The sequence below is a fragment of the Amblyomma maculatum genome, chromosome 7 (assembly GCF_055883805.1).
Source record: "Amblyomma maculatum isolate TAMU_Amacu chromosome 7, ASM5588380v1, whole genome shotgun sequence".
NCBI lineage: Eukaryota > Metazoa > Arthropoda > Arachnida > Ixodida > Ixodidae > Amblyomma > Amblyomma maculatum.
Window position 1 is genome coordinate 86,297,874 of NC_139350.1, and position 15,179 is coordinate 86,313,052.

The 15,179-nt window shown below is 42.5% G+C and overlaps 1 protein-coding gene across 3 annotated transcripts in view; it reads right to left on the reverse strand.

Moving 5' to 3' along the window:
* Positions 1–15,179, reverse strand: part of LOC146183870 (uncharacterized) — a 141,114-nt gene that overhangs the window by 104,689 nt on the left and 21,246 nt on the right. For all 3 annotated transcript variants that reach the window (XM_084609205.1, XM_084609204.1, XM_084609206.1), the window contains exon 2: positions 2,327–2,467. In XM_084609205.1, the coding sequence (XP_084465331.1) occupies positions 2,327–2,467 (141 nt within the window). The remainder of the gene's footprint in view (positions 1–2,326; positions 2,468–15,179) is intronic.

Genomic DNA, 15,179 nt, shown 5'->3' on the forward strand with positions numbered 1-15,179 from the left:
CCATGTGGGTGTATTTAAGACTTATGAACGGTTGCGACAGCACTTCTACTGGCCCGGTATGTTTACCTTTGTCAGTAAGTATGTGCGTTCGTGCATCGATTGCCAGCGTCGCACTCTCCATCAGCAGGCTCCACTACAGCATCTTCCGTGCCCATACCGACCATTCGATAGTGTTAGCATCGATTTGTACGGGCCTCTGCCATATACACCTGCAGGGAATCGGATCATCGTGGCTGTCGATCGCCTTACTTCGTATGCGGAGACAGCAGCACTTCAGGATGCCACCGGACCCAATATTGCGTCCTTTCTTTTTCATCATTTCATTCTGCGGCACGGGGCCCCTCGTGAACTTCCAAGTGATCGAGGATGTCGAAGCGCTCCTACGTGAATGACAGACCAACCACCGGACAGCCAGCGCGTACCACCCTCAAACTAACGGCCTCGCAGAGCGCTTCAACCGCCACACTTGGTGACATGATATCCAAGTACATCGCCTCCGACCACTCCGATGGGGACAAGATTCTCCCATTTATAACCGATGCGTACAACACCGCTGTTCAAGCAACTACCGGATTCTCGCCATTTTTTTCTGCTGTACGGGAGTGAACCTTCGTCTCCACTCGACGCCATCCTCCCCTACCGTCCTGATATCTCAGAGTATACATCACTTTCAGCAGCTGCTAGGCACACTGAAGAATGTCGCAAGCTGGCTCGCTCGCTTACTTCGGACGAGCAAGCCCAGAAGAAAGCGCACAACGACAGCAGCCACTCTGTCCCCCAATTCTCTCTCGGTTCTCACGTATGGCTCTGGGTCCCATCGACACCACCCAGTCTGACCAGCAAGTTTACTTCCAAATACCACAGACCCTATTTAGTGCTCCAACAGACTTCTCCAGTCAATTACCTAGTTTAACCGCTAGCCGCTTCTACCGACCTTCGCCGCCGTGGGCGTGAGATCCTCCACGTCGACCACTTAAAACCTTATTATGATCCTGCTATCATTTCGTCTGCTTGAGTCGCCAGGATGGCTCCTCTTTTCTGCAGGGGCCAGATTGTAAAGAAGAAGTTCCGATTAAGCAGACAGATAGCCGGGAAAGAGGAAAAGGAAGTGCTTTTGCGGACCAGCTAACAAAGTTAAGCCACCACCGCTCCGGTTCTTCTCGCTACCAGTGCCCGCTACCAGTGCCTGGATCCCTGCTTAACAATATATATATATATACATATATATATATATATATAACATCGTAACTAACACATCTTTCTCCACGAAGATTTAAGCAGAGTCGCATGGGCCCAGTCTTGGGAGCTACAATTTAATGCTAAAATATGTTATGTAGCATATTTAAGAAAAAAGGTTAATAGTTTTCGTTTGTACGAAATTGAAAATAATACACTAAAAAAACATCTGAAATAAAATATTTAGATGTTACTCTCAATTATGACCTCACATTCAATCAATATATTAATAGGATTATAAATAAAACAGGTGGTAGTCTTAAGTTAGTAATCAGGACACTTTGTAATGCTACCCACAAATTAAAACTGACAGCAAATGATGCTTCGCGTGACACAAACATTACATGTTAGCCATTGCTCGGATGATGAAACTAAAGCCAGAACATCATGAAAGAATGTTAAATTCTAAATTTTACATTAAAGGTTCATAGCCAAATATGTTATGACACATACATCCTAATGTTCAATGCATTATCAAAAAAGAAGAAAACATGCAACTGAAATTACGCACCTGTAGTCCTTTAAGAAAAAGAAAACGAGGCAAAAATACCAAAACGGAACCAATTTTTTTCCATTACAGTGAAGCTAGCATCTACAACATATATACAAAACGTTTGCAATACAACCGAGCATTTCATGTCACACAGAAGGTGTAATGATAGGCTTGATATCAAATGAACTCAAATTAGCGAAGATATTAAAATTTGTGGTATCATGGGCTTCCATTTTTCCTTGAGCGGGCATTTACACTGCTGAACCTCAGCCCTGTCTGCCAAGAAAGAAGGCTGCCAAACGAAAATTTTTGCTGTATGTACAGGCGTAAGCGCAGAAAACTGATCATGTGATGTCTAATTTTTTGTTCATACCTGCATAAAAATGTTGAAAGTCCGAAGGGTTGCTGAGAACAACCAGTGTTTGCCACTAACAGATCCAGAAACGAAGGTATACAGTGATTTTGTGTCCATAATTTTTTTTTATGGCCAGAGGACACCCTGTCTTCACTTCTTTCTGTAGACTTCCATACATAATTTTCAGAGAAAAGCAAGCCAATTGGCATAGACAGCAAGCAAATAGAGAAAGAAATTCTCACACTGAATCCACAGCTCCGATCTTTCCCAGGCCATCTCGGACATGCTTCAATGCTCGTTGCTGAAAATCCCTCAATTGTTGGCGAAATGGTCCCAACCTTTCATTTAGCTGGCTGATTGTAGATGGCAGTGAAAAGAAGGTCCTGAAAAAAGTATCACACACTTTGAAACAAAACTCAATATGAACTAAATGCACATGTTAAGAATGTCAAGACCCGTCAATGTAACACAGCAATATTAGGGGCGGATTATTTTGGATAGTGGAAGCGGAGGATGAATTTATGTTCTCTACAATTGCTTGTCTATTACATTTGCTTATTACTCAAGATTTCAAGGATGCCATACTGTAGCGCATCTGTCAACTAGGCGTCCCTGAAGTATAGTATACTGTATATTCTTTATGGTTATATAAAGTGAAACACTTGCAAATATTGTTCATTAGCCAACAATGAGAAAGAGTACTGTGCTTTAAGGCCATAGCAGTGGCCCAATTTGACTGCTTGATTGCATTCCAACTGAACATAAAGTTAAATGAGTATTTAGCAGCCCGGGAGCCGAACTGTTTACTTAAATTAACATTGCGCCCGAATTGACACCTGATTGGCATTACTATGCACAATGACCTTACTAACTGCATGCAAATGACCTGTTCCATTGAACCCTTCTATCCAGTCACTGGTCAGAACTGAAAAATTTTAAACACATGCTGCTGACTACCACCACAGTCATAGTGCCTCCATTGAAAATGCCCTGAGAGTCGGTGTATACTGTAGCCATATAACTCAGTCTTATCGTGGGACACCTAACTCACCTCCTGCCCTGCAGTATGCTTGCTACCACTAACTCACACATTTATATGTTTAGCAAACAGGTTGTAGGGCCGCCTCTCACCGCCGCTCACTTCCAGATGCGTGCCTTTGCAAGCTGCTGGCACCTGCCCAAGCTGTTTCCTCTACTGTGGCAGCGCCACACCCTCACATGTATTGTGCATGGGGCAGGACCAACAGGATCTTAGACCGCCATCATCGCAGGTCCCATTCCATCAGAGGCAGTTTTCGAGGAGGCACTCATCCGCTCGTGCCGCCGCGTGGGCTCATCATCATCAGTCGGACTATACCCACTGCAGGGCGAAGGCATCTCCCATAATCCTCCCATTAACCCGGACCTGTGCTAGCTGCATCCACTTAACCCCTGCGAACTTCTTAAACTAACAAGCCCACCTAACTTTCTGTCACCCCCTGCTATGCTGTCCATCCCTTGGAATCCAATTTGTTACCCTAAGCGACCATCGGCTGTCCTCTCTCCACACTACATGTCCTGCTCATTTCTTCTTGATTTCCGCTAGAATGTCCCCTCTGCACGCCTCCTATGTATCTTCCTAGGTTCGATGACCCTACAACAGGGTGTGCAGGCGCCTTGCTAGGTGCCAGGTTGCGGTCTGGCGCTCCATCCCTATGCCATATCCGTGTAGTTCATTTTGGCGTGGAATACAAATATGTTCGTCAAGTGTTTCCCAGTTTCAGTAAAATATGTTTTCTTTGGTTTTAATCATTATGATTTTTTTTTTCTCTTTTTTTCCAGTGTGGACTAGATCTTGAATATGCTGGACAATTTTTAGTGCTGGCTTACCCTCCGCGGGCAAGCTGCTAATCTGCCTATTTCGTTTTTTTGCAATTCGAGATGTGTCTTCCAAAACACCATGAGAAGCACAAATCATCTCTGCAAAGTAATCTTTCAGAAATCTATGCGCATTATGAGGCTCTGGTCGTGTGATCATGACCTGTTCCAGTCTTATCAGTGAATGCACAGCTGCACCCACCCTTTAAGGTTCAATTTTCCAAATTTGAATTTGGATCTATATTCGGTGCTTTGAAGTTGATCAGTTGTTGTGGGATGAAGCCACAGATATCAACCGCCCGCAGGAAGCGACCCAACTATTCACACAACACCAAACCCCTCTCAAAATTGACTGCATGACGCAGCCAGTGCTATGGTGGGTGCATGTAGCAAGTCCTGATGCTTATCGCCATTGCCAGGACCCGCTATCTTTGATTTCTGTGACTAGCAGCTCGCGTTTTCCGTCTGATATGTGACAATGCTGACGTCTAGCTAAATAAAACGAAAGAAAATGAAAGCTATGGAATGCGGCTCCTCGTAACTGGACACATCAACCACAGGCTTGCTGCTTGTCAAAGGATATGGCAGATTTACAAACTATGACCAGCACCGTCATTCCAGTCTGACACGTTAAAGGATTCGACTGCTGCCCTTTCAAGAACAAGGCTGTCTTGGTACAAGCATTTGGTGGGGACTCTTCCGATTAAATTGTGATATGCAGCAACAGCATGAAAGGTCCTGAAGTGCGCACTCAGATGCACAATCTTTTCAGACAGTGTATCATTAAAATTAAATAGTTTATTTTTAACAAACTGAGGCTTTTCACCACTATTTCAAGATGCCACCTCAGATACTGGAAGATAGGAGGCGCCAGATAATCCAACTTTCTGTTCACAAGGAGTCACAATATGTTGCATGGAAATTGTCGTCAGATTTAGATAAGTCAAAGTTTTGGGGACCATTGAACAGGCAGCACAAAGCATTGGGCCAATGTTGTAAGTACGACGGCAAACAGTGGCCCTACATTGGGCCAGCCTAACCAGCATGCTCCCAACATAGGACATGCCAGTCAACACCATGTCCAACAATGGCCCAGACTAGCCAATGCTCTCCCAGTGTTGGTGCTGCCAATAGCCAACACTGGCTAGCTTGGGCCAAGATGTACAGTGAGCTCCCGATATTGCACTGCCGTACATACAGAATGTCTATATTGGACCGAGATTGCCGTTGTTCCTCCATTAATGTTCACACCAGGTTTTAAGACTGGCTATAATCGGCCAAGCTGTCCTGCGTTCATCCGTCGTTGGGTTTTCCGTTTTTTAAAACTGGCTACAATGGACCAAGTTGTCCTGCGTTCATCCGTCGTCGGGCTTTCCGTTTTTTAAAACTGGCTACAATGGACCAAGTTGTCCTGTGTTCTTCCGGCATTGGAGGTTCCGGTTTTTAAACATGGCTACAATGGACAATGTTATCCTCTGTTCTTCCAGTATTGGATGTTCAGTTTTTTACAGCTGGCTACAATGGACCAAGTTGTCCTGTGTTCCGCCGTCGTTGGCCGTTCCTTTTTTAAAACTGGCGACAATGGACCACGTTGTCCTGTGTTCTTCCGGCGTTGCCCGTTCAGTTTTTAAAACTGGCTACAATGGACCAAGGTGTCTTGTGTTCTTCCGATGTTGACCGTTCCGTTTTTTTTAAACTGGCTGTAATGGACCAATTTGTCTTGTGTTTATTTCAATATTAGCTATCCCTGTATGAAAACTGCCCACGATTGACCACTTTGTCCCCTGATCTCCCGATTGTCATTGCCATCCTAAAAACGCAACTTAATGGGCTGCCGAAGTGAATATTTTCCGTTGACCATTCAAACAAAACAAATTCTACATTTTTATGGTTGAATACACGTGCGCTGGACGCCAAACCGCGGCATTTAATTCCGACATTTCAGCCGATCGTTCTGTCGTCACAGAGTACCACGTACGGGACGACAATTACTATAACGCATTCAAGCACGTACCGCTTCAGCTGTCTGGATTCGTCTGTTCGGTGCGCTCATATGCGGCGCACTTTTGGGGGTCAGCTATATGTGCTTACGGTTTTAGGCTATTGGCATGCATGCAGATTTCGTCGCAGGCGCATACGTTTGTCGCACAATTATATCTGACGATAGCACGATCGGGCGACCACATATGTATACACCAGACCGGCTAGCACTCACGACCCAATATGCCTGTATTGGACGCCGATTACATCCCTGCATCTACTTAACCTCTAGTACAAATCCAGTTGTCAGTGAGAACGCGCATACAAAACGAAATCGTGTCGCCATAGCATGATTATTGTGACATTAAATTAGTGATTAGAAGGTAGCTTTTTCATTGCCGAGAAGGAAAACGTTGCCTCAAGTTGAAGGAACAAAAGACCATTTTCTCAGTGATGTTTTTGTTCTAGTGCTTTTGTATTATCCATAAGGAACTACGCGCAGCACCGTCTGTGTACCTGGAGAAAGGACCGAATACGATGTGTGTACTTTCTAGACGCAATCACTGGAAAATGAAAAGCCGGAAGACTCGCGAGGTTACCATTTTAGTTTTGGGCATTCACACGGTGGTAAAAAAATGACAGTTTTTCGCGCAGACTGCGGGCATGAAGGCCCCGGTACATTTATATGGCGCACAACATATATATCGGCAATAAACAACTAAAATAGTTTTTTCCGCCTATTTAGAGTTTGACCATTCCAACCGCGCTAAGCGGTGGCAAAGGAATAAAAAAAACTGTACAGGAATGAAAATAATGTGCACAGTCGAGTCATTCGAAAAAACGAATGCAGCCCAGAAACACTTTTTGAATGAGGTAGTTTTCCATACCCTTTCCAATTCTTTCATTCCACTAAAATGATTTGGAATACGTTGTTTGCTCATTGAACGTTATCATCTTTTTGTGCAATCCGCGTTAAGGTGAAGGTGATTGCGAAAAACGTCTGTGTGACCTGATGCCACAGCGCATCAGGACCTCGACGCGCACAAAATTGATTCTGAATCATTCATTGCTGTGTCTGTCACCGTCAATTTGCGAAGTCGAGACAAAACATGACCGAAGAAATATTGTTACAGCTGGAGAATGATGAGGACGAAGTGGCGCGCTTGTTTGTGGAAGATTAAGAAAAAGAAGTGCGTCGAACGGGGGACCCTCGTAGCCTGGCTCCTTGGCTGTTCCTCAATGTATATATCATTAATCCTCTTTTGTACATATATTTCTCCCTGTTACAAAATTATATGCCAAAATTTAAAAACCTTGAACAATTCACAAATTCCGCAGAATCTTCAGAACTGCGCGGTGCGCTATAATTGGACAAAGGTTTTATAGAAATGGCCATAAAAACTTGCGCAACAAAATTATGCAAGGTGTTTTTAATGGTTTTGAAAGCTGAGGTAGTGTAGATAGGTGGAAAAAGTTTAAACAATGTTAAAACTGTTCTCTTTTCTTAAAAATTTTCAATGTTCGCTGTTTTCTGCAAATTAGCGCGATCGTATCTCTGTATACAAATGTCATAAAAATATGAGCTTTAGCTGTTTGCGGATAATTATGCTGAGAACATATTGTAGAATTATTGCTGCTCTACCATGAATCTTTTCTGAAATAAAGGCCTGCAAATTAGGAAAATTTTCGTTTCCTGGGCCGATGTTGAGAATTTTTATAAAAACATCTACTCATACCCGAAAAGCGAACATTAACTGAATACAAATAAAAACATGTATATATTTAGTCAGATAATTTTCAGCTAGCTAACTTGAACATAATTTGTATAATCTATAACCAAAGTTGGCCAGAATAAAAGAGAAGCTCAAAACTCCGCCTCTTCCACATTATTAATCAGTCATCACGCAACAATATATAATATTTTGAAGTAAATATAAAAGGTCCAACGACCATCATTTGTTCGATCATAGGTGGCGAACGGGAGAGGAAAGATGACGCGCGCATTTGTCGATGCACCAACTGTATGGATTTACGCAAGAATGTGGATGGTAGATGGGGAGGCTTTCTATTTTTTTTAGAAAATGTTATGTCCGTGGTTGGCTGGAAGAAACAATGCGTTTGCGAACACACAAAACAAAACTATTTATTAGAACTCGACTCGAGCGGTGCGCGCTGGCGGCCGCTCATCGGCACGGTCCGAAGTCACGGCTGGCCGGTGCAAGCAGAAGAGGGCTGGGTAAAGGAGGAATGGAATGTTGAGAGGGTCGTTGGTCCTTCGTTCCCACGCGCAGCCCTTGCGAACACAACACCGCGGCGGGAATCGCGCACTGGTTGAGCGGTTCGTTGTTCCCCCTCGCCTACGCGTCTACGTGCAAGACACAACAGAAAGCATCCCCAGCTGCGCTGCTGTGCGGCCTCCTCCCGAAGCGTTCATTTCAGAGCTTGATGAAGACGCTACAAGACTTGTGACATCTTCTTAAACCTTTCTTTAATTTCTTCCCTCATTAATTTTCTTTTTCATCGTGCTGTGCATAATTTTCTCTTGCGCCTATACATGTCTATGTGCTCCGGTTTGTGCTTGCTACATATCAGTGAATAGCTGAGCTGTGAAATGTCGCCGGAGTGCGGATTACAGCAACGGCGGGATACCATCGGCATTATCGGACTCAGTGAACGCCGTCATCTTAGACCGTGAGTATATATCTTTGCAGCATGCCATTGCTCCATAATTGGTTCTATATAATCTCCTACCAGTCCCAAATGTTCTCTTCCCGTATTCTCCTCGAAACAACTGCGCGAAGCATGACGTCAAGAACTAAGCGAATTTTCGTCCGGGTTACATCCAAGCAAGTGCGTGGACTTATTCGCTGGCTGCGATATGAATAGCATTTGCGTCGAAAATAGAGGAGCCGTGCGTAACAGGTGTGTGTGCCACCAACGCGCGACAGAACACTGCAGGCAGCCATTTGCGCAGTTTTTTTACTGTGCAGCGCGCCGCAATCAATTAGTAACACGATACTATGCGCCCGGCTTTGTACATATATTTTGGACAGCGTCTCCTCTGCGCGCAGGAAGCCATGTTCGCTCAGTTTTTGGATTTCGTTAAGAGTTAAGGGCAGTTTTTTGTTTTCAGATGTACAGACAAAGTTTTGAAAACTGTTCGTGCCGTCTGTGCAAGCGAATTTTACAGTGGGGCGGACATTATGTGCGTGATGCCGCTTGATGATTAGGCTATAATTAAGTCATAATGAACCTCCACTTTTATAATGGTTAATATCATATTGAGGAATTGAAAGCCGTGAACAGCGCAAGTGAGCCCCTTTTCAAAATTTTCTTAATCGACGCGCCCCTTCTGAGCACGCGCCTTCAGGTGAGGGCGTTATCAGAAAGCGGAGACAATAGGAGAGCGATTTCGAAGACGCGCTTCGAAGGAAGGGGAAAATAACAATACAAGCAAAAAGGCACATAAGCCGTGTGTGCACTGCGTCCCTGTCACTGCAAAGTAAACGACTTGCACGCGGGACACATTGTACAAAACAATGACGGCCGGTATGAGGCGACCATATCGTCCGAAATATATTGCTCGCGAAGCGCTCGATCACGGCGCGCACTTTCAGGCGAAATGGGACAGGACGTCAGGTCCGCCTGTTCGGCAATTACAGCTCTTTGTACCTCACGTACCGTACCGTATGCATGAAGTGCACGCCACCGCCATCGTGCAAAAATGTTGAAACCGAAGCAGCGAGCCACGTATTCTAATTCTATAAGAAATCATTTGGCAGTAGAAAAGAGCAACTTAATATGATGTGCATAGTTCTTTAATGAACGATATGTATAAATGGACGGTTGAATAGTTACAGTAATGGAGTGTTCCGCTAGAATTGTTTACGGCCGTGACCGCAATAAATATTACTCATATTGCTCCTATAGCTTTAAGCTCTGGCATTGATAAGCCTATCTAAAGAACCGACTGGCAGTGACAGGTTGTTTACAGCTGTTGATCAAAAGGTAGGCCATCATGCTATTATTGCAGGCATATTTGCTCCTTTTTGTACCTCTGTTTACTAAAACTTAATTTTGTTCCCCCTTCCTAGGGACGCTGCACCTCTTACAACACTCACTGTTCAGTCGCTTTTATTCAAGGTACAAAAAGGAGGAAATGCGCATGCACTCATAGGATAGCGTGTCTTTCCGTTAACAGCTGCAAATAACACGCCACTGCTGCTCGGTACCTTGGATGAGGTTTTCAATGGGGTTACCTAAGATGCCTAGCAATTGCTGTAATATTTATACCAATCACTGCAGTGAAAAAGAAAGGTAACACTGCATCACTTTAACTGCTGCATGCACCTTTAAACGTGCCTTAATTTTATTGCCTATTCTTATAGACGCAGGACCTCTTGCTATAGGCTTTGTTCAGTAAGCAACCGCCTTTCATTGCTTCAATTTCTATCTCTCCACCACTTTCTTGTTGCTCTGGGTGTCATCATTTGATTTCATTGTACAAATCATATTGTTTTATCATGTGCGAATGATTTAGCCTGCACATACATGCTTTCATTTTTTTAGATGCGCATCGGGAGCGTTTTCTACGTAGAAATGGATCGATTGAGTTGTATCACTGGTGCGAAAACCGACAACCCCCAGAAGATATGTGTCCTGTGGCTGGAAGGGCAATAAAAAAGAGGAAAATCAGCAAAAAGCCTGCCTAAAAAAAGGTAGCACGGCATCACTGTAACTGCTACATGCACCTTCAAATATGCCTTATTTTTATTGCCTATCCTTATAGACGGTGGACCTCTTGCTATTGGCTTTTTGCAGAAAGCAACCGCCTTTCATTGCTTCAATTCCTATCTCTCCACCACTTTTTTGTTACTTCGAGTGTGATCCTTTGATTTTATTGTTCAAATCATATTATTAAATCGCCGGTGAATCCTTTTGCCTACACATACATGCTTTAATTTTTTTAGGTGCGCATCGAGTGTTTTCTACGTAGAAGTGGATCGATTAAGTTGTATCAGTGCGGAAACCAACAGTTCGGTACCCCCAGAAGATTTGTGTCCTGTGGGTGGCAGGGGTAAAAAGAATAGGATAATCAGTGGAAAAGCCTGCCTAAAAACTTACAAAGATGGCGCAAAAGCGAAATGCTGAGCAGGGTTAGAGTCTGATTACTTCTGTTATCCCATTTCACTTGCTAGGTGATGTGACATATATGAAGCACCTTAGTATAATTTGTGGTATACTCCCTGAAAATTGTGTAGACATTAAATTTTTCTCGTTCAATTATTTTGAGTGACGCACGAATTGGAATAAAACAAAGTCATCCACACATCTAATGCCCATAGACATTAGATGCGTGGGTGAGCTCATTAATTGTGTTCCTATGTGAACATGTAATAGTTTGTCGATTATATTAGTATGTTAAAAGTTGATTTTTTTACTGTTAACCGAAGTAATACATATGCTCCATATCATAGCATTATTCGCCTGTAGTTTGTATCTGCTCTTTCCTAAATGGTATTCTACAAAGTATACGTGTGTCATCTCGTACGTCTATTTAACTAGCGAACAATTTGCAATCGAATCCCTTTTGTGATGTTGTTTCAGCTACAAATAACGGATGACAGTTGTGACAATATAGGTGGCTTTAGGAATAACGTATAGCGCGAAAATCTTTAATATATGCGATGATATTTTTATTCACCGCATTGGCTAAACCAGCCTGTTTGAAGAGACGAAATGAAAACAAATATGGATGTCTTCGGACAGGAACAGTAATCGTGGTGCCATGACAATTTGTTTTTGTTTGTTTTTTTTTTCAATTAAATTTTCATATGTCGTGGGCTAATGTCTCGACACAACGGAATGACCATTAGGTTTGCAAGATGCGGCGTAGTATTCTCGAAAAAAAAAACGCCATCACTAAAGCTGGAAAACGCCGTTTTTGTCGTTTCAAAAAGTTGCACGTTTGGAGGCCGGCTGGTTGCGTAAAATTTTGTCATCCATTGTTTTTTACTCACCGCATTTGCGTAACGTTTACTTGTATAAGAAGTATTAAAAGCGTGTTTCATTGATGCAGTTGATTTAGTAAAAAATCGCAAACTTTGCTTCAAGAACAACGCGCTACAAAAATGTTAATGTTCAACCATACATACTGGCGTGATGCGTTACGTTGTTTGCACTAAAACATTCTGTGTTTATTACGCAGGTCATATTGTTAATTTAAAGCAGAATTTGGAGCTCTAAGCTGCTATGTGTGTTCTCCGTAACGCCACCAAAATTATTATGCTGGAAAGCGATTTGCTTATGATTGTAATTATAAAAATTACACATTGAAAAATCATCTTCAAAAATATAGTATTGTTAGTTGTGGTCAAAGCTGAGAAATGGAATAATATATTAATAAACTAGATTTAATACTATTGCACCTAGCAATAAAAAAGAATGCAGGACAGAGAAAAAGTTCAGCCTTCACTTGCATTCTGTCATGAAATTGACAGAAATAGTGAATTAATACCATTTTAAGCTATATTAAGTATTTGCCCAGAAACAGAACAGGGTGTATAAGCGCTGACAAGGTTTTAAATTTTACTTAAGGGCAAAAGTAAGAAAATGGTAAAATAAGGAAAACTGATTAGAATTGAAGAAACGGCCGCAACATCAATTTTTATCAATGTCTGTGGAAACAATGCAAAGTACTTTATTAATATGAGTCAGTAAATATATTGAATTCTGCAAAATGTAATATTATAAATATAAAAATGCCTGTTTTTGTTCTATAGAAGTGCTTATATGGTTACCCCTTATGGAGTAGGCATCAAAACTTCAATTTAGTATTTGCTGAATTTAGTTACATTTCACCTTCAAAAATATAGTATTGTTAGTTGTGGTCAAAGCTGAGAAATGGAATAATATATTAATAAACTAGATTGAATACTATTGCACCTAGCAATAAAAAAGAATGCAGGACAGAGAAAAAGTTCAGCCTTCACTTGCGTTCTGTCATGAAATTGACAGAAATAGTGAATTAATACCATTTTAAGCTATATTAAGTATTTGCCCAGAAGCAGAACAGGGTGTATAAGCGCTGACAAGGTTTTAAATTTTACTTAAGGTGAAATGTAACTAAATTGAGCAAATACTAAATTGAAGTTTTGATGCCTACTCCATAAGGGGGAACCATATAAGCACTTCTATAGAACAAAAACAGGCATTTTTATATTTCTAATATTACATTTTGCAGAATTCAATATATTTACTGACTCATATTAATAAAGTACTTTGCATTGTTTCCACAGACATTGATAAAAATTGATGTTGCGGCCGTTTCTTCAATTCTAATCAGTTTTCCTTATTTTACCATATTCTTACTTTTGCCCAATTTCAAAATAATATGCAGAAACACACACAAATCTAGAGCTTTAAATTTTTCAGAAATAAAGAATGGAACCTAGATAATGTAGAGAAATAGTTTCTGTGCCAAGATATTATTGGGTCTTGCAAGAATGCAGGCTGAATTTGGCCATTATCAGCACAAGCACTCGGTTTAATATTCAATGTTATATTTTTAAACAGTATAACGCAACACTTTTTAGTCCGTGATATTTTTGAGGTACCGAATATTTTTGAGACTGATTTGAATGAAAATCAAAGATGATCTTTTTTAATCACAGCAAATTTGCCCTTTACTGCTGTTTTCAAATTCTGAGCAATTTTGATGCGTTGTGGAGATGCGTTGTGCATTGGCCGTTCTTAGGTCATTGTCAATTCCCGACTTCGGGCTGAGGTGGGTGGCCTAGGTCGGCCCGACGAGTTTTAGTCGGTCATATTGGCAAGGGCCGAGCGCGGGCCGACTATGCGCTTGCCGCTTGGGACTGCCATGTGACAGCTATAGGTATATTCTGGCTAGCGATGACACAACAATCGAATATTGTTCGAGCGTACGCACCCGGTCACAGCCATCTTCGGCAAACTGGCAGCGGAGCGATAAGCATTGACTTCAATAGCTGCAGTGTGTTTAAGGAACTTCAGCAGAATTATAATAGATTGTAACGATCGAGTGGCTAGATTTCCGTGTTCACACTACAGCACTCAAGAGCTGTAAATAAACGCTTATGCGTGACAAGTATGCAGACAGAGCTAGTGATTTCGGCGTGTGTGGAAAGCGACATTCCCCCGTTTAAGTGAGCTACCCACAAAATCAGCCGAAAGCGTATATCAGCTAACCAGCGGCCAGTGCAGCAGTCGTGGGCTTAGATCGCTTGTTTATATTATATCTAGCCATTTCAAAAAAATTCAAATGGTCGCCGAACATTTTCTTGGTAACGATATATTAGTATAAACTGTTTGCACATCGTAGAAAGCGTAGGAGCGGCAAAAAGCTAGCGCGCCAGTCATATGCGGAGACAGCCGACAATCAAGCACTGATTCCTAGTGTGGGATGAAACACTGGCTGTCTCAGCCGTATTGCTATGGAGGCGATCAAAATGCAACAGGACACATGCTATGCAATGTATGTGCGTCTTTCATCCTAATAAACCCAAGGCAGCTGAAACTAATCTGGAACTCATCAGTATAGTGTTTCTCATTGACCATGAATTTCGGTACATGAATCCTGGAAATTTCTACATCTTCCTAAAATAATGCGCGCGATTTTATATGCTTCGTAATAGTGTTGTAAATTTTCTTTCCTCGTTGTTTTTCTGCAGGTGCCATTTGCGAAAAAGTTGGGGTGGACGCTTTGGAGGCACAGGCATTTATTCGCAGGTGACTGCCTGGTTCCTGTGACAGAGGGGGTGGAAGAAAAAGGCGTTATGCTGAAACCACCCCTGGCGAACCAAGCATGCCACCTGTGAATGCCCTTTACTGACAAGCAGTCAGTAAATGGCATTCACAGGGCCCTCACTATGCCGATGAGTGTTCCCTCCAGCTCCCTGGCCCATTCCACTTCCCGAGAGCCCGCCCTGCCCTGCCCAACCCTTCCACTGCCCTGCACGCCCTTGCTGCCACTTTGCCAGCTACTGCCCCGCCAGCTGCGGCTGTGTGTGCCCTCAGCGCTGGCCAGTAACAACTGCCGTCTAGTAACAATTGCAATAAATATTATCTTTTTGTGAACCCTGCCCTTGTTTTGTGAATATCTACTGGTTGCTCATGAGCGGCAATTTGAATTATTATGGCCACTCCTTTTTGAAAGGCCATTATTGTCCCAGCAAGTTCGATGTGCTGTCACGAATATGACTTGAATGAAAAAGGCTGCAT